The 23,815-nt window shown below is 43.8% G+C and overlaps 1 protein-coding gene across 3 annotated transcripts; it reads left to right on the top strand.

Annotated features, from left to right (window-relative positions):
- Window positions 1-220: 220 nt before the first annotated feature.
- On the top strand, window positions 221-22,556 carry USP18 (ubiquitin specific peptidase 18). 3 transcript variants are annotated; one of them, XM_066184484.1, is made up of 13 exons: window positions 221-2,293; window positions 2,530-2,663; window positions 7,270-8,807; window positions 13,058-13,253; window positions 13,894-13,990; window positions 15,203-15,348; window positions 16,861-16,940; window positions 17,746-17,892; window positions 18,318-18,413; window positions 18,935-19,105; window positions 19,839-19,970; window positions 20,395-20,444; window positions 20,809-22,556. In XM_066184484.1, exons 4-13 carry the CDS (start codon window positions 13,085-13,087, stop codon window positions 20,885-20,887), a joined length of 1,167 nt encoding a protein of 388 aa, XP_066040581.1. In that variant the 5' UTR covers window positions 221-2,293; window positions 2,530-2,663; window positions 7,270-8,807; window positions 13,058-13,084; the 3' UTR covers window positions 20,888-22,556. The 3 variants fall into 3 exon arrangements, with proteins under 3 accessions (XP_066040581.1, XP_066040580.1, XP_066040582.1); XM_066184483.1 differs by having other exon boundaries at window positions 7,270-10,259; XM_066184485.1 differs by lacking the exon at window positions 2,530-2,663 and having other exon boundaries at window positions 7,270-10,259.
- Window positions 22,557-23,815: the final 1,259 nt, after the last annotated feature.

Here is a 23,815-nt window from a genome sequence, read left to right as displayed (position 1 = left end):
TGGTTACACGCCTCCTGCTAGGTCAGAGTCCAGAGGCACACAGGACATTTATTTCTTCAAGTGTTCCCCCACCTTTCAAAAGGTTTTTCACTACAGAAGGTGGCCAGGAAAAGTCCAGGGTTGCCATGACATAACAGCTAGGAACACAATGTCTCCAGGCTGAAAGAGCTGGTAGTTCTGTGCTGACATCATGGGCTCTAACCAGCCCTGCAACCATGAGTGAGGTCTGGAGGCTGGGTCTCTTAAATCACTCTTCCACATCAGTGGAAATCACACTTTTATCAGAGTGAGCATGGCTCTGCTTGCCGTGGCTTCTTTTAACCCAGACTATGCTGGTAAAAACACAAGAGCAAGGAGAATTCTTTCTCACTCCTTCCATTATTTTAGGACAGATGATGGACAGATGGACAGATGGGTTTAGGACAGCAGGGTTTGGTAGCACCAATGTCAGGTTTGCCAATGCCCCAGAGGTGCCAGAGACAGGAGGCAGATCATGCATTATCTAAGCAAGAAATGGAAAATTCTGTAGGATTTGCCTGCTCGACGTAGACACAAAACAAACAAAATAAACTCCCGGTTCACAAACACATCTCAACCCCATCTGCAAAGGAGAAGTTCTGAGAGAAAGCACTCTTGGGTCTCTTGCCCATCCATCCCTTAGTTTTAAATGTTTCCTGTGCAAGAACATGCTACAGTGCCAACCATTAGACTTTTTTTTCCATTAAGCAGACACACGTTAGGTAGAAATTCCATCACTGCCATTTATACTTGGTATTAAGTGGCTTGCCCTTGGGAACTCCTATTACAAATTGTCAAATTATGTCCCTTCCTTTTTATTTCAGCAGAAAGTTGGATTTTTGTTTAAGTATGTTTTAAAAATTTCCAGTTGAGAGGTTGGGGTTAGTGAGAAGCAGAAACTCACATCACTTGTACCTATTTTTCCACCAGCCTCATGGAGGTGACACCAAAGTGGCTATCACCAATAATTGGACTTAAGGCTTTCCATATGCCCAGTTAAGAATCCCCAGAGGTTTTTTTCAGTCTCTTCAACTCAACCCATTTAAATTCAGATTTAACTGACATTGATTTAGGAGTTGGTTTTCCAAGGTGCTGAACACATGCCATCAATTGCAGCTGAAATTCTGAGTGCTCAGCCCTTCTCAATATCAGATCCTTCTTGTTTAAAAGAACAAAAAGCAGATCTGAAGTTTATTAAAGCCAGACCCATATGCTCAAAAGAAGGGTTGTTAACTCCCTAAGTGATCCTGTAAGTTAACATGTCTTTATTAGTTGGCTCTTTTCAACTTAGCAAGTGTTGTGGAATAGGCCATTATAAATTACAGAAGCTTTATTTGAACTGGCCTCTAATAAAACATAACACACCTACTGGAAGATTGTTTCATAAATGTCACCTCCTGATGGGCAGTCTGGACTAAACCACAGATTTTTTTTTTTTTTTCTAGACTACTGCTAACACACACAAAGTGTTTAATTTGTTTCATGAAGCTGGTCCCTGGACAATATTCAGAAGTGACAAAGATGGCAGTAATTCCTTTGTGTGCAGTATCTCAAACATTTTATACCAGCTCTCAGTTTGGTCCTATGTTTGCAGGGGAATGGAAAAAAAATATTACATCACTAAATAATTAAATTTGTTCTTGTCTCATGCCTGAGACACCAGCATGCACCAGTAAAAGTAAGAGATGGTGTTGGGAAGAGGGACTGATCAAGGACTTGAATTATTTTGAGGCCATATGGGTGGATGTAATTACCCACATTGTTTCCAAAGGCACTACAGCTCTTCTCTTCAGCCCTGGAGATTTGCCATCTCTACTTCTACACATACTCCACAGAGTCCCTCCCCATATTGACCCAAATACAGGAAGGAAAATGATTAAGAAATATCCAGAGTTAGCAAGATTCCAGATTAGTCACCAGCTAGCTGTAAATGCAGCAGGAGTAGCCTTGATTGCATTAAGTCACTGCTGGGAGCTCATCTGCCCTCTGTCTTTTTGCAGACTCTGAAACAGCTCTACCCACATTACTGACTTGGTCTTTCACACTCATTCAGAGCACCTTGGTCAGAATCTTCATTCCTGGGTTTGCATGGTTTTGTTGTTGTTGTTGTTGTTGTTGTTGTTGTTGTTGTTGTTTTTTGTTTTGTTTTGTTTTGTTTTGTTTTCCCCCAGTAAGAAGAGGGATGCTGAGGATGTGGCCCTCAGCACAACTGCACCTTCAATGATCACTTCCTGGACGTTGATCACGTTAACTGCCAGAAGAAATTACTAACCAGGTAACAAATCACTGGAGACTGGTCTTTAAGGGAAATATTTAATGAAAAGCAACTCAGGTTCCATCTTTCTGTGACGGGCAGAAGAGGAGTTTGCAGGGGGCCAGGCTTCCAAACGTCACCTTATCCAGGAGAAATAATTCCTGCCAAGCACTGGTCCCCACACTTGGCTCTTTCTTTTAGCCTGGTCACTGCAGGAGAAACATTACTAGCTAAGTTTTCCCTGTCTCTTGCTACAGTGAAATTGTGTCCTCAAAGGCCCTAAGTGCTCCTTGGAAGGCTCCTGACATGTGAAACAAAACTGGAGTGCACCAGTGTTGATCCACTGTGGTGAATTTCGGCGAGGGAAGAATGCAATCAATCAATATGATTGGTAAAGCATTGTTCAACTTTATTGCTCATAACATCCGTTATTATACTTTTGCCCAAGGCGTTCAGCATACTTGTCAAATTATAATTGGTTAGCATACACTACTCATCTATACTTGATTGGCTATATCAAGAATGAGAAGGTTCCTCCTCTTGGCATGCCGAAAACTTTGTATACGTGTTTACTGCTACGCTCACACGTTCTTTTATCTTTGGCCTGTAACCGTGCTTACTGCTGTCCCAAGGACAGCTTGTCTCAGCAGCACGTAGGCTGCTAGCACTTGGTATCGGGCCATAAGGCCTCTAATGATCCGTGGCTTTGCTCTGCTAACCATTCTTCAACAATTCCCCCATTTTTATTTTGTACAACAAACGCAGCGTGTTGAGTAGTTACTGTTTCTGCTACACGATACATCATCTGTTGCAAGCAGCGAAAAAAGCAAGGTACAAAAAGTACAAGCAGTAAAATAACAATCACAATATTGATTACATGTTGCAGTAGGGAAGTTATCCAAGGCCGTAGCCCAAAAGACCGTAGCCAATCTGTTAAACCCAAGCTTCTTTGTACTGATTTCACGCCTCCCACTCCTTCAACTGAATTTTCCTAATTCTGGAGAGGCCATTGTAATGGCCAACAGCATCTGGAAACAATAGTTACATCTGCACCTGTGTCTAGAAGCACTCAAAGGCGAACGCGATGTTGTTCTTGTTGAAGAAAAGCTATTACAAGCGGACGCTGATCTATAGAGAGGGTGAGCAGAACCAGTTTTCTGGTGGAACTAAATCTTTTTGTTCCCTGCAGTGGTCTCTTAGCTTCTTGCACCAACTGAGGCACTGGAACTAGTTGGGCTATTCGACTTTCTGCTGGAATACTTAGTGGAGTAAAATGTGTGAATGCCATTATCATGATTTTTCTAGTGTAATCAGCATTGATTACTCCAGGTATTATCATTAGTCCTTTCAGGGCTGCAGATGACCGTCTCAGTAACAAAGCTTCAAATGACCGTCCATTAACTTTAACAGGTCTTTTAATTCCAGTAGGGATTTTAATAGGTTTATTGTCTTTTAGCACAACATCTACTGCGGCTGCCAAGTCCAGGCTGATGCTTCCTCTTGTGGCGGGGCGTAGGCTGCTGGCAGGGAGGAGGGGGAGGCTGGGTAGACTTGAGCTGCTGTTGGTGTCGTTGCGCCGTGGCTCCTCGCACTCTGCTGTTTGTTTCCCGACTTCTTTCGGCAGGCGTCTGTTGAGTGGTTGTCCACTTGACAATTCTGGCACCAGACTTGTCCTGCTCGGCACTCCTTCTTCATATGTCTAGACTTGCGACATCGGAAGCATTTTAATTGCGCCTTAGGCTTAATGGATTCTTGTTTTTTTTCTGCACGTAATGGTTGCAGCGCGGCAGCAGCAAAAGCCTGAGCTTGTGACTGCCCCCCCTTGATAGTTTCTGTTAAGTCTTTAACAGCCTCAACTAGCATAGCCTGCGTTCTCTGAGGGATCTTACTCATATGATTTAAATATTGCACTACACCCCCATCGCTCGGGAGAGTAACAAGAATTCCTTTTGTTCGGGGATTACAATTTTGCATGACACACTCTCGCAAAAGTGCTCCTTGCATGTATAAAGGAACGCCAGCTCTTTCAATTGCGGCTGAGACACGATCGAAAAATGCAGAAAATGACTCTTGGTTTTTCTGCTTCACATTCATATAAGACGGTGCAGCACTATCAGTTCTAACCTTTCTATATGCCAGCCTTGCTAGCTGCATAGTCTCTCTTGAGATCAGGACTTAACATTGCCTGAGCCTGTGGTGTTGAAAAATTTCCTGTTTCTATATAATGCTCTAGTGTGGCCCCCCGCAAAGGATCACCTGGCCCCCTCTGCACATCAATTGCTTCTTGACACAATGCCTGCCAATGAGCCTGTCAAAGCATTATTTGTGATTGAGACATAATCCTTTTAAAAAGATTTTTCATGTCTTCTTGGAGCAACAGTCCAGCTCTTCAAATATAATTTAGCACTTGTTTGGTAGGTTTACCGTGCAGTCCAGATTCATTGATTGTGTTCCGCAATTGCATTAATAGCTTCCAGTCTAAAGGGGATACTGTTACATCTATCCTTCCTGCAGCGTTAGGCATGTATACCACCAGAAACGCTTGTTTATCTTCCTGTATTTCTTGTAATGTTGCTACAGCACTTGAATCTTTGCTCTCCAAAGCTTTTCTCATAATGCTTTGCCAATCAACTCTGCCTCTAATTTTGCCCCGACCCTGTCGAGCGCTGTTTTCATTCTCATGATAACGGGCTGCCTCATCTTCTAAGATAGCTTCTTCAGAGGGTGACAGTCTTCCCTCCGAATCGCTCGGATGCGGCGGGGCGGACGGCAAGGGTTCATCTGGGGTCCTAGGTGGCATTGTGAGCTGATTCACAGTGATCGGCTGTGGCAAGTTTTTCCCACCAAACGCAATCATTCCCTCCTTTGCAGGAGCTGATCTCCCTTCCAAGTGCAAGGCTGCTGCCACGGCAACGTGTTTTTCTGCTTTAAATTTTTCCAGGCAATTAACCACAGTGCGCCACGGTCGAGCTAACTTTATTGCCGCCTTATCATCATCTATTACAGCTTGCTACAGGCAATCCTCCACCTTCTGCCATTCCTCGAACTGATACATGCTTTCAGGGTCCCGGAAAAGACCCTTTTTCTCAGCATACTCTAGGAGGCCAGGAAGTTCTTTTTACAAATTTACCTCCTGCACTCCCCGCTTTTGTAAAAAGCATTTAAACAAATCATAGGCCACCTGTTTCTCCATTGCTTACCTTTAACAAACTATTTCAAGGGGAGCAGTCAGGAAAAGCTGTACTTTTTACCAGTGCGTGCACATGCAGCTTGTGCGAGGTGGCACTCCGTCGGTTTAGCAAGCTTCCTTCTGTAAGGTCAGCTTAGGCACGGAGCGGGGTGCACGCCAGCGTATGGGAGCCCTTCTGCTTTCCGAGTGCTGCTTCTCGGAGCTTCGCCGCTCGCTTACCTCCGGGTGAGTATCACGAGAGCAGTCTCAGTCGCTATCACATCGGGGTAACCAACTGCGGAGGATTTCGGCGAGGGAAGAATGCAATCAAACAATATGATTGGTAAAGCATTGTTCAACTTTATTGCTCATAACATCCGTTATTATACTTTTGCCCAAAGCGTTCAGCATACTTGGCAAATTATAATTAGTTAGCATACACTACTCATCTATACTTGATTGGCTAAATCAAGCGTGAGAAAGTTCCTCCTCTTGGCATGCTGAAAACTTTGTATAGGTGCTTACTGCTACGTTCACAAGTTCTTTCATCTTTGGCCTGTAACCGTGCTTACTGCTGTCCCAAGGACAGCTTGTCTCAGCAGCACATAGGCTGCTAGCACTTGGTATCGGGCCATAAGGCCTCTAATGATCCGTGGCCTTGCTCTGCTAACCATTCTTCAACAATCCTCCACCCTTACCACCTCTGTGTAAATCTTCCAGTCAAGCATGGCAGAAAAAAGGCACACAGGGAAGAAATTAGCAATTAGAAGCATCCTTGTCTATCCCTGCACTTCTCTCCATCCCTTATAATTAACTTGAAATTGCTACTTTATAAAATTTTCAATTTATAAAATTCTCATGATATCTGAAAACAGTTATATGCTAATAAAAGAAAGGGGAAAGAAATTTTAGAGTAATAAAGAAAATAATTTTAATACATGCTAACAGGTGATATTTAAAATTACAGCTGGTGGTAGTATTTCTGACAGACCAACATTAAGCTGTATTAGTAATACGCACATTTAGGTTTTTTTTAAATGCCCTATTTCATACAAAGGAAATGATTGAGAAAAAAAATGCAAGGTGAAAGCAAGCAATCACAAGAGGCCATTCATCATTCTGCCTACATTTTTTTATGATACATTCACAGAACTGCAACTGTGCTCATTCCACAAATAGCTCAGGGCAGAGGAATTAAATAAGAGAACCTTTCTAATTGTTCTCCTGCCAGTCAGCCTTTTTTATCTGCCAGCATGTGTGAACAATATCATTTCCATTAACAATGCCACTCATTTAGTGGCATTGGACTGAAATGATGACATTAGGTGGATACTGGGGAAAAAAAATAAAAAAGGAAGAAAAGAGATTATATAAATCAAAAAAACTGAAACAATTACTGAAACAGTTAATTGGCTGTTTCTCAAACACCCACAGCAAACAACATTGGCTCCACTGGTGTACCAGTAATTAAAAAGCTAATTACTATTTTATTTTGGAAAGTGAGAAACCCTAAGAATAAAGTAATGAGAAATGCAGCTTGCTGAAGTGAGAATAGTAACACCATTCTCATCAAGAGATCCCTGCAGCACCATCACCTTGGGAAGGTTTGCACACAGACTTGTCACAAGTCAATTAGCTCATTAGTAAGCTAGGAAATACCTCCTTCCCCATTCACTATCTTAGACTGCAGATACAATTCCAGATTTAAATGGAAAACTAACACTATTACTGTACTTATTTTGATGAAATATTTTCTGGGCTATGTTCATGAGATAAATTACTTTGGGCCATTTTTTTTTTTTAATTAATCCCTCCCTTAACTCCACAGGCTATTTCAGATACGTCAGCCTAAACCAATGTTGCCCTTTCACTTGAAACCACTGCTGAAAATACTGGGCAACCTGGAATTGTAGAGAAATACAAGTAACAGAATCATCTAATTCCCAATGTTTCAAGTGAAAGAGGAATTACACTTTGCAGAACTGTTTCAAAATACATCCAGCATCTATGGAACAACATCACTGCTGTCTGCTAATGCTGTCACTTTCCTCCTGACCATAGAGCTCATCAGAATACTTGAGCAAGCAAAAACCACTCTGAGGTGAGCCAGTACCAGCACTGCTCATGCTAGGCTGCGAAACAAGAGGGTCCTGAGCTACAAAGGGTGATGCCATTATTAAGGACAGTGCAGAAGGGATATTTACACTGATGACATAGAACGTGAAATGCAGAAGAGTGTGCAGGGGCACAGACAGCAGAGTAATTCATGTTACTTATACACAGTCCTCTGGAAATGGAACCCTTGACAGCTTCTGAAAATAGCTGCCACCACACCTGGGGCTGCCCTGTCCCTCCTCACTCTCACTGACCGCACCTGGGGCTGCCCCGCCATTCCTCATCCTCACTGACCACCCAAGGGGTGCCCAGGACACTGATTTATGCAGGAATTTCACTAAATTCCACTTGGAGTTTCACACAACAAGCCGAGAAAACCTTGCTGCTTTTCACATTAAAGCTGAAAGATGAAGAAAATGAGAATTGATCTGGATTGCAGGAGCAAGTCTATGAAGATACCCTGATGGGGCTGGGATGTGGCATGCCAGAAAACCTGCAGCAGATTTCTCCGGGAGTATGGAACGGAATCAGTTGGAGCAAAAACCTGAACCTGATATAGGCCGGAGTTAGGAATGGAGTCAGTTGGAGGAAAAAACATGGACTGGATTTCCACCGGAGTCCGGAATGGAGTTAGAGGGAAAACCCAGACTGGATATCGCCCAGGGTATGGAATGGGGAAAAACCCAGACTGGATTTTTCTGGAATTCGGAATGGAGGAAAACCCATATTGTATTTTAGTGGAATACAGAATGGGGGCAACCCATACTGGAGCTTTTCCAAAATACATAATGGTGATAAACCAATGGAGTTTGATCCCAGGCTTTTGTACAGAGGTGTACAGCAGAAACTGTGTTCCTAAACTAAGAAAACCATGTTCCTAAACCAAGAAAAACTAATTGCTCCAGCACTGCACTCTTCTCAAACATTCAAACACTCAAACATCGCTGGAACTACCCAGGTGCCATAAAAGACCGGACTGTTGGTGCTCAATGGCTTTAACAATCACTGGGTGTTTCTCCACTGATGCTCGGAGGTACCTCTTAGGTACAGAAGGGTGTGCACACCTGAGGCTTCAGCCTGGCTTTTCAGATAAAGGAAGAGGCTGGTAAGAGGCAAATCTTGCAGATAGGATAAGTCCTTGTCATGCCTCCCTTACACAATGACTCAGCAGTGAAAATTCCTCTCCAAAGTGCTGGGATAGTCACACCTCAGACGAGGAGATTCATCTTGGAAGATGGACCATAACACTAGGTGTGCATTTCTTAACTTCCCGAAGGCTTTTTAGCCTGACCATCAGCACTAGGATTTATTTTATTTGCAAGGACACTAAGCAATCAGGAGCCCTGCTCTTGAAGCAGTCAATGCACTTTCGGAGCTATCTGGACATTAGAAGTGCAGTGACAATTATCAGGAGCTAGCAGCTTTTGTCCAAGGGACACTGCACCGTGATGCTCAGCAGGCAGTGTGTTTGGAGACTAAAACACTGCACCTTTCAGCTTGAGCCGTCCCTTCATCTGAACCCATTTTCTGGGCTCAGACTTCTGCCTGCTACCTGCTTTAGAAGTGACAGAGTTCTGCAGACAAAGCTTAAAATATTCTTAAGACATACTTCTCCTAACTGAGCGCCCAGGCTTTCCCAGTGGTCATTACCAAAAGCTGTTTCAGCTGCACGCTGCTTCACTAACTTCCACCTGGCAGATTTAGCTCCTGTTTAACCTCCAGCGCCCTTTTGCACTTTGCTCAGGTGGTTTCATTCTCTCTAGGCAATTTATGGCTTAATGGTTCTTCTCTCTCCCTTCCTCCTTTCTATCGGGCAGTTGCCACACAAACCAGTAATAGGAAGGGTTCATCACTAAATTTAAACAATTGCTGAGTGCCTCTGCCACAGCCAAGACGCTGAGTCATTTGTGCCCTTCTGCTCCGAAGTCCACATTCCCCCGTGACGATTCAGGGCAGTTCTCACTGTCCCTACTGCCTCGACTGAAAACCTCGGAGAGCTAAAAACTGAAGAATTGTGCTGCCTCCGACAGAGGCAGTGTGAGCAGGCAGTGTGAACAGGATCCCCATTACCTGCCCCAGAGTGTTTGTAGCTGGGACCTCTCCACAAGACCAGCTCTAAGGGGCTCCAGATAACCCCTCCGAAAGCCTCCCGTGCGCTTTCTCCTTCCCATGGCTCAGCGAAGCCGGGTGGGGGATGCACAGAGGTACCTGACATAGGGCTGGGAGTGCCTGCTGTCAGATGAGCTGTGTGCGGACAGCTTAGCCTCATAATGCTTCCACATGCGAAGTGATATGTATTAAAGCACAAAGAACCGGCAGTGAAAATCCCCGGTCAATTTCTCCCAGCCCCCTCCGTGCCGGGAGGCGGCGCAGGGCGGCTCCGAGTTTCACATTCTATGCCTGCTCCCGGCCGAGCGGGAAATGAAAACTGCTCGGCGGGGCGGGCGCTGCTGCTGCAGCCGCTGCCTGACGCGGCGGGGCCGCCCCGCTCCGCCCGCTGTTCTCCTGCTGCCCGCAGCTGAGCTAATCTCGCTGCCCACCCGAATCTCGCTGCCCTCCTCCCTCTCCCCAGGATGAGCGGCTCCTCGGAGCTGCTGCAGTGAGGGTAGACGCGCGGTGCCATCCCACGCTGCCGCCTCTCGGCAGCGCGCTGTGAGCCTGTGGTCCGTCCGGCTCGGAGCGCTGCTGGTCCTGCGGGAATTGGTAAGAAGCCGTTTTTATGCTGGTTTGTACGATTGGATGCCGGAGGCGCAGGGTGTCTGGAGGGAAGGAAATAAGGAAATATTAACAGAGAGTAGTTCAGCAGCTAATGGGGAGGTCTCCTTTCAGTCGCATCCCAGAGAAGTGTGGAGGTGATGCGTTCTTAGGTGCTTCTTTCCCCTCAAGGGTGGGTCGTCACACTGAGTCTCTGCTGGACCCCTTCGAGGAGCACCTCAGGGGGATCACAGAAACACAGAATAGTTTGGGTTGGAAGGGAGCTTGAAGATCATCTAGTTCCACACCCCGTGCTGAGGGCAGGGATCCCTTAGCACTAGAATAGATCAGATCTCTTCCACTAGAAAAGATTGCTCAGAGCCCCATTCAACCTGGGGTCCCCACCTGCCCTAGCATCATCTGCACTCCAAGATTCCCATGAAGGAAAAGGAGCTGACAGGGAAGGGACCACAACAAGTGCCAGATGTGGGAGCCCTCCTCGGGGACGGGGAGTGAAGGGACAATGTGGGGTTTGTCATGAGAAGCCGGTGTCTTGGGTGGGCAGATGGACAGTGGAGCAGGCCAGGGTTAAAGGGAGGCTGCTGGGCTGGCTGAGGGAGAGGAGTGTGAGGGTAGATGATTATGGAATGGAGGGTACAAGGAGGGTATCACTGCTCCCTGCTCTCTGCCCAGTGCTGGTGCCAGCCGAGTCCTACCCCTGACATGCAAAGGAAACCGAGAAGCAACTCTGCTCCTCCAGAGAGAGAGAGGAGAAATGGGGGGCAGGACGAGAGCCTGCTGCTCAGTTCCTTGGCTCACTCACCAGTTGTTTTCTATCCTTGTGCAGGGAAAAGGAAGTCAAGCGTTAAGTCTTAGGAAAGCTGTATTTCTAATAGTCAAAATGAGCTGGTTCCAAGGGTTGTGAAGTTCTATTTGTGTTTCTGCTCCCACAACAGGATTCCTGATAGTGGTGGCTGGGATAGAATTTAATGGAACCAGAGATACAAATCTTCCTGTATCCCCCTGCACCCTCCTGCCCTAATATCCCTAAGATCTACCTTTTCCTCAAGTCACCCAAAGCCATTCAGCCTTTTGCTTGTTCCTTAATCCCACTATTAGTCCTCCCTTTCCTGACAAAACCTGTGTTTTGCAGGTTTGCTTTTCCCCCAGTACATTCCTAGATGTTGTTTAGCTACATCTGTGCTGCCTGCCCCTCTCCTTTCTGTCTTTTTCAACATCCCCACTGCCTGTGAGCATCTTTTACCTTCTGGCTGATTCCACACCAGCTAAACCCAACAGTCTGAGACGGGCTCCTACTCCAGCTCAGCTTTTAGAAACCTGCATGCGTCATTAAATCATCCCCAGGAGAACAGGCGGTCAGTGTTCAGGCTCTGTTTTGGCAAGGGAGAAATCAGATGAAATTTATATTTTCCTGTGTAGCTGTCCTAATCACTGGCTTTGCGTATAAAAAGTAATGTTCTTGAATCTGTCTTTCCAAGTTTATTTTTTCCACAAAAAAAAACTTCTCAGCAAATTCAACAATATTTTGTGAATCTTGGTGTGTGACACTTAGAGTTCAAAAGTAATCTTCAAAAGTAAGCAATCAAAAGTACAGTTGGAAATAAAGATACTTAAGCTTAAAGGTAATAATCGGGGAAAAAATCCATTTCCATCTCCTCTGCCTGAATCTTCAGTAACTTTGATATATGACACTATTAGGCATAGTTAACCCAAAACTAATAGTGCATTTTTTTAAAAAATGAAAGGCAGAACCAGGGTTTTGCTTATTTCCCTTTCTTAGTAGCTTTTCTTCATTTTTTCAGTGCTTGGCCTTAGGTTGATTTTTTGCACTGTTTAATATTTGTAGAATAATAATTTTGAGCTTTTTTTGGGGGGGGAGGGTCTCCACATCCCCTCCCCTTCCCCGTGGATATCTGCTTTTTCCTGATTCTTTCTCCACGTTGGCAGTGGGCTTTTAGAAAGTTACATTTTTGTGTAGGTGCATTTAAACTTTTATCAGATTATTTTGTGTATTTTTATTTTGCTTTAGTAGCTGAGTCACAGGAGACTGTCAGAATAGTGGTCTGTTGAATACTCCCTTAAAATCAAGGCATTATAATGGGTCTCTTGCATAAACAGTTACTTTGCCTGTGATCACTTGAAGGAACAGAAAAAGAAACTGGTATGTTGGTGCTTAAATGTCTTTCAAAATTACAGTCCAAGGTGCCACAGTAGTGCTGTGACTCAGGCACTTAAAACCAACGCAGGGAACCCAGTACAGAAACTAAACGTGCTTTTCTGGTCAGAAGAGAAGGTGAAACTTACCTTTTCAATAATTGGGCTACTTTTTTTGATAAAAGATTGCTTTTTCTAAACAGAGGAGTTTTGCAGCATTCACTTTTGGGCAAATTAAATAATCTTATTTACCCAGTCTTACCAAACAGGGATATGTGGATTTCCTTGGCTAGGTGGAGCCATTTCTGTGGAACTGAAGGCTCATTTATTTATTTAGCCACAAGAGGAAGACAGGATGAGCAATTATTGTCAGACTCTGTTTCTGTTCCCTTAGCCATAGCCTGCACACTTCAACATCCATGTTAATTCAAATATCCCACATGCTGTTGCAGTAATCTTACTGATTTTATTGATGTTCCAGGCCAGACTGGATGGGGCCCTAAGCAACCTGATGTAGTGGGTCTCATCCCTGCTTGTGGATGAAACTAGATGATCTTTAAGGTTCCTTTCCAACCCAAACCACTCAATGATTTTTTGATTTCACCTTTTTTGTAATAAAAATGTCTCTGCAGTCCTTCTGTCCCTGAGCAATACTGTCGATGGGACAAAGAAGTGGACGTCAAGAAAGAAGCAAGAAACCAGAGGTGGCACTAAGTGAGACCATGGAGGCAGAAATTGAAGTACAAAATAATAAAGAGGAAACCCAAGAGATGAAGGCCAAAAACCAGAAGCTGACATCAGTCTTTGGTGTGGCAGACTTAAAAAATGGTAATAATGTTTTGCCTATTCTTCACTGTCATATTTTCTATTTCTCATGCCTGCCGTTCTGTTCTCTGTCCATAGGCTCAATTTTCTCCTATTCCTTACCTCTTCACTGAGGAATATACAGATTCTCATTTTGCCTTGCCAAGTAACAATTTTGAGTTTTTTTAGAATGAAATACATGAAGATCTCAGAGCTTTTTCCCTGTTGAAGTCCTCAAATTGGCCATTGCAACCAAAAACTCCTAGTTGCTGGCTCTGTCACTCTCCAAACACATTGCTGGATTTGCTAAACCATGGACTAGGCCCTGGTTATTCTCCTCATACAGGCAGTCTTTGCCTCCAGTTGTTCTACTTTATGTTTAGGTGGCTTATGAGACGACTGAAAATAGAGGAACTGAGAAATCTGAGCATCATTAGCTAGGTTTACTTGGATATTTTCTTTCAGCTGCTGAACAAACCCAATTGTTATCTGCTTGAGCGACTGAAGAATAGATTGAACATTTTTTCAGGTCTGACCAAGATGCTGGGCTTATGCACTGAATGCCTGAATGTGCACAAGAAGAGTTTGCCACTTCCAGATAATTCTCACTTTTTTTTTCTTGTACCAATCCACAGGACTCACCTCCCCTTTTTCTCTCCTGCAGAAGCTGTTGGACTGTACAACCTTGGCCAGAGCTGCTGCCTGAACTCTCTGCTCCAAGTGTTCCTCATGAACATACGCTTCACAAGGATACTCCGAAGGTACCACCTGTTTGAGCTGCCTGAGATATTTCCATTATTGCGCTGTTGTCTCCACTCCTTTTTCTTTTTTATGTGGGATGTACATTTTAAAGGCTTGGATCCCCAAGGTGCTATTGGGATGCTTTTGGTCCCTCAGCAAGGTCTCTGCCTTGTTGTGTCTGTCAGACACTGACAGGCCCTGCAAAGGGAGAAGTTGCAGTGCTCAGGCTTGTTAATCATCTCCGCTTCATGTTCTGAACTGAGTCTTTAAGGCTTTATGTATCTCTCTTTTCCCTAATAGGATATCATTTTATTCTAGGTTTACTCACAGGCTGTTATAATAAAGGATGTGTCACCTGTAGCCATATCCACTATTTATTTTGTCACTTGAAGCATGTCAACATAAACATACCCTAATCCCTGGCCTCTGGGCCCTGGCTAGCCCGACAGAGAAGTGTTGCTGCAGATCATAAATACCTAGCATTACTTTGTTTTGCTTTACTGTTGCCCCTGCATGTTTTGAGGAGGATTTGGGCTTCTGTCTCCCTACTGACCACACTAAGAACTGGTTTGATTTGTTTCCAGTTTACTCACTTCGCTGCAGATTTAATCATCTAAGTGGATCATTCCTATTCAGTCCTTTCTTACATGCTCACTACTGAGCAGAGGAGAAAGAAGACAAATTACAGACATGCAGAAATTATAGGTGTCATAAATGGGCAAAGCTAAATAATGTAGACTCTAGGGCTACCATGCTTATTTGAAGAAAGAAAATCTTGTGGTCTACAGTAAATTTAGGGAGAATTAAGAGGTTTTGTTGGCATATAGTTGAAATGCAAGCATTATGATATAGGTGCCCATGAAATTTTGAGGGCATGTTGAGAGTGAGGACATCAATAGGTGGGAGGCAATAAAGGTCTGAAATTGGCTATAACCAATGTTTTTTTCTAGAGGCCAGGAAGCACTTGAGGTCCTGCTTAGCTTGTCTCTTATTCAGGAACAAACTAACTTAAAATTTTGGCCTTTTACTTTGGAACTGTCAGCCTGCACTGTGGGATGAGCTAGTGCAGGTGACTGCTTTCCCTTTTTCCTTCTTTTGCTGAAAATGTTACCCATTATGGTTCCTTTTGAGCTGCTATCTCTGCTACTGACCTGTGCTCCTTCTGGTGTGATGTCTGATATTTCTCCATTGTACCTCTTAATCACCACTGGTGTTGCTTCTTCCCCTTTCAGGATCACAGTGCCACCATCTCCTGGGCAGAGGAGGAGTAATGTCCCTTACCAAATGCTCCTGCTGTTGGAGAAGATGCAGTGTGGCAAGTGCAAAGCTGTTGGTCCCACAGACTTGGCTTGCTGCCTTTCAGAGCACAGAGTGAAATGTAAGCAGCCCTGCCTCGTGCCCATCTCTGTCTGCATTATCCAGCACTTACAAGCAGTGCAGACTCCAACATCTCCTTCAGGAATTCAGAAATGCCAGGAGTTAGGTACACAATGACACAGTGCACTTTGTAGCTGCCTCCCAGCTGAGTGGAATGCTGTGTCTTAATTGTGAAGAGAGGAAAAAAAAAAAAACCCCAAACAAACCCAGCTGGATATATTTGCTGATATCCAAAAGGTGGGAAGACTATCAGACTGCTGGAAGATTCAACTGTGGATACTGGCCAAGAGGAAAGGGCTATGCAGGGCAGAGAGGACAGTTCATTGTTTGATTTGCTGTACTGGCATCATGATAATTATTAGAAGAAAGGGATAGTGTGGAAAAGAGTGAGTTCTCACAGATCCCCCTCCTGCTCCTTCTTATAAGGGCAGAGAGAATTTGCAGGCTAAATCTCCCAACTGGTCAAAGTTCTAAAAGAGAGAGGTTTTTAATGCATGAGTGACCAGTGACAATGGAACACCAAGAGTATATGTGCACAAATACTCAGGGTATAACCAAATGCCCTAACTTTTGTCATATAAAAGCCCAAACAGAATAGGGGAGGTGCCCTGACCTTTATGAAAGAGGAACACAAGATAAACTCAGTATCTATCCCTGTTTACATCATTTTTCTCCTGACTCTGAGTGGCTTTGCAGTCAGCCATCTCTCTCCCAGTTAAAGAGATAGGGATCAAGAGGTTTACACTAGCTGGTGTGTGAGACATATGGATAGGCCCTCCTGTCATTTTAATCTCAGAACTCAGGAGCATTTTAGCCTTCATGGGGCATGAGGGGATGGGGGAAGCAGGTCTGTGGAGTAATACAGGTGAAAAAGTGAACAGAATCTTCCCTGGATTGTTTCTAAGGAGGATTCAAAGTGGGCTGTTCACAAGGGCATGGTAGGACACGTGACATAGAAGTGATAGGACAAGGGGTTGTGGCTTGAAACAGAGAGCTGATTTGGATTAAATATGGGGAAGAAGTTTTTTACTGTAGGTGTGGTGAGACACTGATGCAGGATGCCCAGAGAAGCTGTGGATGCTGAGTTTCTGCAAGTGTTCAAGACCAGATTAGAAGGTGTTTGCTGGTCCAGTGGAAGGTGTCTTTGCCCATGTTTAAGGCTCCTTCCAACCCAAACCATTCTCTGATGCTGTGAAATGCAGCCCTCAACTCAGTGAGCCACCTGAGCCTTCCACTGGTAGGTATTGAGTATCCTCTTGTCCCTGCATCTGGTGACAAGGACACGACTTTTGCACTGGGTGGTACAAAAACGCGTGTCTCTTCCCACTGCCTGCTCAGGTCACACAGAGAAATTGCAGCTTGTGCCCAGTGTAAGCTCTGTCTGAAGGGAGGAGCAAGGCACAAGAGACTAGATCGAAGGGGGTTGAAATAAATGTTCCTTTGCCATTTGTGCGAAATACGTGCTCAGTGCTGTTCATGATACTGACTGAGGTTGTGTTTTCTGTTTGTGCAGTGTTTGTGCAGCATGATGCTGCTCAGCTCTTTCTGACTCTCTGGAACTTGTTAAAGAAGCAGATGAAAAAGCCAGAACTAGTAAGGATGGTGACTGAAATGAACCTTTGCCTCTTATTGTATGTGGTTTCCTCTGCTCCTTGAAGGATCCCATTCACAGGCAATTTTCCTAAGTTAAATTTTTAAGATTATCTTCTCTTTCATTGCATCTTTCAAATGGGACAGAGAATCTTTGTTTCATAAGCTTTGACAGTTTGAATCACAGTTAAGTTTTGCTCATCCTGCTTTCAGGGCATGCCAATCTCCATTCTAATGGAAGAGCTGATTAATATCTAAAAGATTGATCTTTTTGCAGCATTGTTTTTATTTATATTTAATTTATTTTTTCCCAAAATTTCTGTAAGCACTTACTGGTGTATCTTGATACAGCTTTTCCATTCTTTGAAGTCAGCCACGTGCATTTCATTATAATTAGTCACTGATAGTATATGATGTATATAACAGTTCCTCCCATGGGACTGGGAAAAGTGACTCTTCCCTGACTGACTGTGACTGTTTTATTAATACAGAAGACAGGGTGCTGTTGCAGTTTCAAGCAAAACAGAACAATTCTGCGTCAAAGCAGATATTCAACTCTCTGATCTTATAGGCTGTGTCTTTCCCCTCTGTTAGGGAATGAGAGGAAGGAGTTGTTCTCCTTTAAATTGTGGGAAGTACTCTGTGCACATAAGTCATTGTCACACCTTGGTTCCAACCTTAAAGCAATAACCTTGCTTGAAATATGTGACCACATGGGCTTTCCCACCCACGGGGAAACAGCTCAGCTGTCTTCTTCATGAACCTTGTTTTGGCCTTTTTTGTTTGGTTTTTTTTTTTACCCCTCCAGGTTGAAGAGCTGAGTGACTTGTACACTATCTGCATACGGGAGCATCTGGCCTGTCAGAAGTGCTCTTTTGAAATAAAGACCAACAGCACCATGTTAACCCTTCCACTCCCAGTGTTGGATGCCGATTCTCACAGGCTGAAGACTCTGGTAAGTTTAGCAGCAGCACTGTTTCCTTAGGAGATGATTCCTCTCTGTTCATAGTGGATTTTTCAAATGTCAGTGGACCACTGGACCTTATTGATTCTCTGACCACTTTTATACTGTTTCAGCATAAAGGAGCTGTTTGAAAACCTCTAAGGCTTTGAAGTAGGTATAAAAGACATTTATACATCAACACCTTCTTTGTGGAATATTAGTACTCTTTTTTTTTTTCCCCAATTATTTCAATCACAGCAGCTGCTAGGAGAAATGAGGTACCTTTTGTTTCAGGCTGCTAGGTCCTTTCAGTCTTTTGTCCTTTGAATAAAACATACCTTCTGTAACTTTGCTGTTTGCTTGGACCTTCTGAAATAATGTAGAAATAAAAATCCAGCTTGAATGAATTCAGTTGAAAGAAGTCTCTGTCTTCTTAGGAGGACTGTCTGCAATACTTCTTCCATACGGAGGAGCTGACTGGACAAAACATGTGTTTCTGTCAACAGTGTGGGAGGAAAACAACTTTCCTGCAGGTAATTGGAGAATTATTTCCCCATGTCTCATACCCAGAACTCTTTTGAGGACTGGGGAGAGTGAGGAAAGGAGTCAACCATATCAGTTTAAGAGGAGAGGCACAACTCAGATTTGCCAGCACAGCAGTGTCAGTGAGATGAAAACCACAGGCAACCTTCCTCCTTTTAGGAAGATCCCTTGTCACAAGGAAGTTGATTTGCCCCTCCTCATCTTCCTAGTGCTGCCAACCTAGGGCTAGGAAAGCACATGAGAAGTGAAGCAGTCCTTGAGACACCCAAGGCTGGGTGCTGATGGCACTAAGGCTGAACAGCTTGGCTCTCCCAGCTCTGTTATGTGGATGTGCCTTGTGTGCAAGTGGGCTACAAAGCTTTGGCATCTGCTGTCTCGTGGAATTGGCAAATACTCACTGGAGCACTGGCTCCTCTCCACTCTACACACACTGGGTGGCAATGGCTGTTTCCATCCTGCTTCCCCAGGGTTTGTTCCCCAGTTTTCAATTGCATTTTTTATTGCTTTACAGAGCATGAAGCTTGTCCATCTGCCACAGACTCTGACCTTGCACCTAAAGCGCTTCTGCTTTGAGCGATCCTCTCGCACGCACAAGCTCAGCCACTCCCTGCCATTCCCACAAGAACTTGACCTCAGGGAAGTCTTGACAGAAAATCAGTGCCTAGAAGATGACAGTGAAAAGGTGAGATACTCCTGTTAAAAGAGGGCAGATTTTCTTCTCTCTGCTCCATTCTCATAAAAATTTAAGAGATCACACCAATACTTGTCTCAGTTCAAAGTGCCTCTCTTAAAATTTGTGTTTCAAACTTTACCTGTGCCTGGTGTTGTCTCACATCCCATAGTTTTAACTGATTCAGTCACTATGCAACATTCTCTGTTCAGATTAAATCACCAAAGGCACCATAACTCGAGCTCCATGCCTTAAGGACAAAAGCCAGGCTTTGCAGATCTCACCTGTCCAAGACAGGGGAACTCTATTTCTGTTATTTCCCATGCAGTATTTGTTGGTATTGTTGGCCACAGAGTTTGGCATTGCTGGCCAAAACAGCTTTGCCAGGTAGCTGAGATGGATCTGCCCCCCTCTGGATGGGTTTCGCTTTCTGGGAAATATCAAGGGGAAGAGTGACCACAGAAGTCACCACTGCAGCGTTGGCTGTGATGAACCTTTGTGCTGCTCTTTTGTTGTCCTCTTTTGCCTTTTACACAATCCTCTGGTCTCCAGGGAGGCTGCCAGCCCACAGCTGACAGGCAGAGCTCTGAGAGTAAAAGCAAAAAAAAAGCAGGATACTCAAAGCCAATCTGACCTTTTTTTCCTTACAAAATGCCCATCCTTTCTGCCCTGGCTGCTGCTTCTCTCCAGTCCATGACAGATGAGAATTGCTGCACTGAAGGCTGCTCTTTGTGTCTCTCTGCAGGCTACCTGGCAGTATGAGCTTTTTGCTGTGGTTGCTCATTCAGGATCAACCAGCTGTGGACATTACTGTGCCTACATTCGGAGCCTCACAGAGTGTAAATGGTATTGCTTCAACGATTCTGAGGTTTGCCAGGTGAGCAGAGCAAGCCACATTTCTTTTGTCCCTTCCTGGACACTCCTCCAGGTGTCATCCAGTCTGACTGGCTGCTGACTAAAGAGAACCAGGAAAGGAAAGTGAGGCTGCAGAGTTTTGTCCACCTCTGCTACAGGATGCTCTGACTCTCACTTCTGTACCAAACAAGGCCTCAGGTTGTGTTTTGTGATTTGCAGAAGCAACCACTTGCTGAGTATCCCACTCGATGTACCCTACATCTGCTTAATGTATACATTCAGAACTGGTTTTCCTCCAAGAGTAAAAGCAATAAATCAATTTATTGAAAGGTGTTTAGTTCCTGGAAGTGCCACTTACACCGCTCTTATGAGAACTCCTGTGATGGTATCAGAATGTGTCCATCTCTTAAGAGTTTTGACTCCTCTTGTGTGTTTTTCTTCGCTAGGTATCGTGGGATGATGTTAAATGCACCTATGGACATTCCAACCTCTACTGGTATGCAGACATATCCTTGATTTCTCCTAATGCTGCTCTGGACTTTGGAATGAGAGTAGCAAAGCTAGGGAAGACAAATTGGTTTGGGCTGCATATTGCCTGGGGGGTCGTGGGGATGCAGGAGATGTGTCAGTCAGGATTTCTCCATGCTTTTATTTTGATGCATCATAAGAAAATGAGCTTACAGGAGGGAGATAATCTCTCCTATAAACTGTAGCACTGCCAGGGAATCTTGGGATCACTGGAGAGGACCAGCTTAGTTGACTTAAAGCTCAGAAAGCTGAGCAGGAGCAGTTCTGGGATGTTACTTGCAACCTAGATCTTCAGACATACCTTGTGTTTTGCTTTCTCTTTGCCTCCACAGGAGAGAAACAGCCTATCTCTTGTTTTACATGAAAAAGCACCCTCAGAAGCCCTGTCCAGGAGTATCAGAATGTCTCTGAAAGCTGTGCATTGTCCATGGAGCTCAGCACCTCTGTGCCGCTGTGGACATGTACAAATGATTCACAAGAAACACATTCTGCGCTCAGCAGCCTCGGTCTTCACATTTATTTATGAAAAAAATGCAGTCGACACTCAGCTAGAGAAAGCATCTGGGAACTGTTGCAACTAGAGACCTTTTCTTTTGCGTATTTTTTATATTTATGTGACTCTACATGTTCATTTCCTCTTTAAAAGATGGTGAAGTTAGTCCTTGTCTCTGCTGCCTTACCATTTTCCTTAGTGCTGATGCCTGGATTCCCCAGTCCAGGGGAAGTGTTTGGCCTGAAAGCCTATGTGATGTTCCAGGGAGGTGTGTGCTATGACTGGAGAGCTGTGGGAGCCATCCAGAGCCAGTAAGAGTGTGAGATACACTTTGTCCTTTTAGCACCATCTTAGATGCTGGCAAGCTGGGCAGGAGACCCCAAAAATCACCACAGAAACAACTGGAGGAAGGATCAGAACCCTTAAGACACACACATCAGTGGCACACACTCCTTAAAACCTTTCTGAAAATGAATTATTGCAGGGGCTGAGATGTGTCAAGGGGTGTTTTAAATCAGGAGCTATTGGAGCAGTTCTGATTTCCAAGATGAGTTTGTATAAATCTGTGCAGGTGATTATTATTTCACCTCACTTTTCAGGCTTTTAGATGCATTTTCTTTCCTGTAGAGGAAAATATTCAGAGCAGCAGAGATTCTGAAGCTGGTTAGTGATTTTACACAACATAGGCTGTACATGGTGATAAGGGAAGTGAGATGCCTTGATGTGCTTGAATTTTTGGGATTTTTGGTTGTGTGGCTTTTAAAACACTCCTGGCTTTAACTCTTGATGATCCTCTTGGATTGAGGATCCCAGCAGTTTGAGATCTGGAAGTGCCTTCACCCTAATACACCCTATGACTGTATCTTTAGAAAGGTGCTGTTTTTTGTGGGACTGAGCAATTACAAAATTATATTAAAATGATATAAATTACATAAAACTAATGTAGATATACTACCATCTACGTATAGCCTAATTTCATTTTGGTAATGATGATGGAGTTCACAAATCATGTCCATTTTCTGAAGGTTAACTGAGGAATCTTAGAGCATAGCTATGAAATTACTCTTCCATGGTGTAGCAGGTATTTACTTTGCTGTGTTAGCAAGGTCCATTATTCCATTCAGCTCTGTATTTGTATTATTTACTCTGTGGTAAAAAAATCCTAGTGTATTATTTGCCATCAGGATGAGGAGTTTTCAACCTGTTCACCTTCAGGAATGCATTGCACTCTTTGTAAAGCATCTTGCAATGGGTTAGTAAGAAAACCAAGTTTCTAATTGCTTTTCCAACACTTTGCCTCTGTGAGTGAGCTGAAAAAATCTGCACTTTCAGGAACTGTGAAGTTAATGGAATAAGAAACTGACATTTCTAATTAGCAATAACTTGAAATTTAAAAATTTATGCTTTTGAAAAATGCCTTAAATGCATCATAACCTTCCAAGGATGTCACTCATCAAGGAAACAATTGCAGAGATATATTTAAGAATCTTTTCAGTCAGTGAAAAAAACCTTAATTTCAATGAAAAGTAATCTGTGGTTTGTTTTTTTTTTTTTAATAAAATATTATGGGATACATTCCTTAGAAAATCAGTCTTGAGGTTTATTCTTGATCTATTCTTCCCAAACGCTGTGAATGCAGGTCAAGTATTCAGGGTAGAGCTGCTACTAATGTTTCTCTCCAGGAGCCAAGGAAAACCAGCTAAACCTGGACACTTCACCTTTGTGCTGGAGGCACAGTGAGTTTGTTTTCAGGTTTGCTGTCACCTGAAAGCTTAAATTGCTTTTACAGGCAGATGGGCCGTGAGAGAGAGGGAGGGTGAGCAAACTGCAGGCCAGTGCAAAAACTCAGGTTTAAAAGCTGCCTGAGCTGAGCTGCTTTTGCAAGAAGTCACCTTGGCTGCCTCTGTGTCCACAGCAAAGCCCATCCTTGTGCCGGATAAACTGCCCAAGGAGTGATTTTCATCCAAGAAGCCCCCTTTCAGCCCAGTGCCTGGGGTGTGCAGCTGAACAGGCATAACATAGAGAGTGGTGGGAACCTCACCCTGGCACTTAAAAAAGCTCCTGACATTTCTGCCAGAAACACTTTTCTACCAAAAAAAACTGTTACAGAGGAGCTGGGATTATTTGTCCTGTGTTTGACCAACAGCAAGGGCTTTGAAAAGCCCGATAAAACCAAGAGGATATTTGGAGTGATTATTGTAGGTCCTGGTAACTTCTTGTTTCCGTTTTTTGTTTGGTTTAGGATTACCATGCAGTAGCAAATTACACATTCTCTGCTTCATCTCTGCCAGACTCTTCCTCAGATTCAGATATTCCTCACCTTCAGGAAACACACAGAAAACCAGGAAAAAGAAGTAAATGCATCTAATAAATGTCTCAGAAAAGTATAATTTCGAAGATGTCAATATGTAATTTACAAAATCACTGAAGGACAGGAAAACAATGATTCAGAGAGTCATAGTCATCACAGATCTCTCTTCTACATAATTTTCTCACAAATAAGGAAAAAAAAACCACATAGGGGAATGAAATCTCCACATATCAGTCCTGGGCACTACAACTGCTGGTTCACCCTGCTTTCACTGCAGAATTCAGGCCAACAGGCCTGACCTTTTTGAGCTCAGAAATAAAATTAAAAGGGCTCTGAATGGAGTGACCACTCATCATACAATGGCTGAGAGCAAAAACTATGGGGAGCCTTGAGATCAAATATATATAAAAATAATAAAAGAAATAATAAAAAGTATAAAAACATAGGTGCCTGGTGCTGTGGGGATGAAGCCATATTGGGATTTTTTTAACAATGATTCTTCCTGTGGACAGGTTTATGCTTTCCCCTGAGACAA

This window comes from Chamaea fasciata, unplaced genomic scaffold (assembly GCF_029207755.1).
Source record: "Chamaea fasciata isolate MVZ Bird 193981 ecotype frontalis unplaced genomic scaffold, bChaFas1.0.hap1 SCAF_5, whole genome shotgun sequence".
Lineage (NCBI taxonomy): Eukaryota > Metazoa > Chordata > Aves > Passeriformes > Sylviidae > Chamaea > Chamaea fasciata.
The sequence above is the reverse complement of the archived record's forward strand: the minus strand, read 5'-3'. Positions and strand labels throughout refer to the sequence as shown.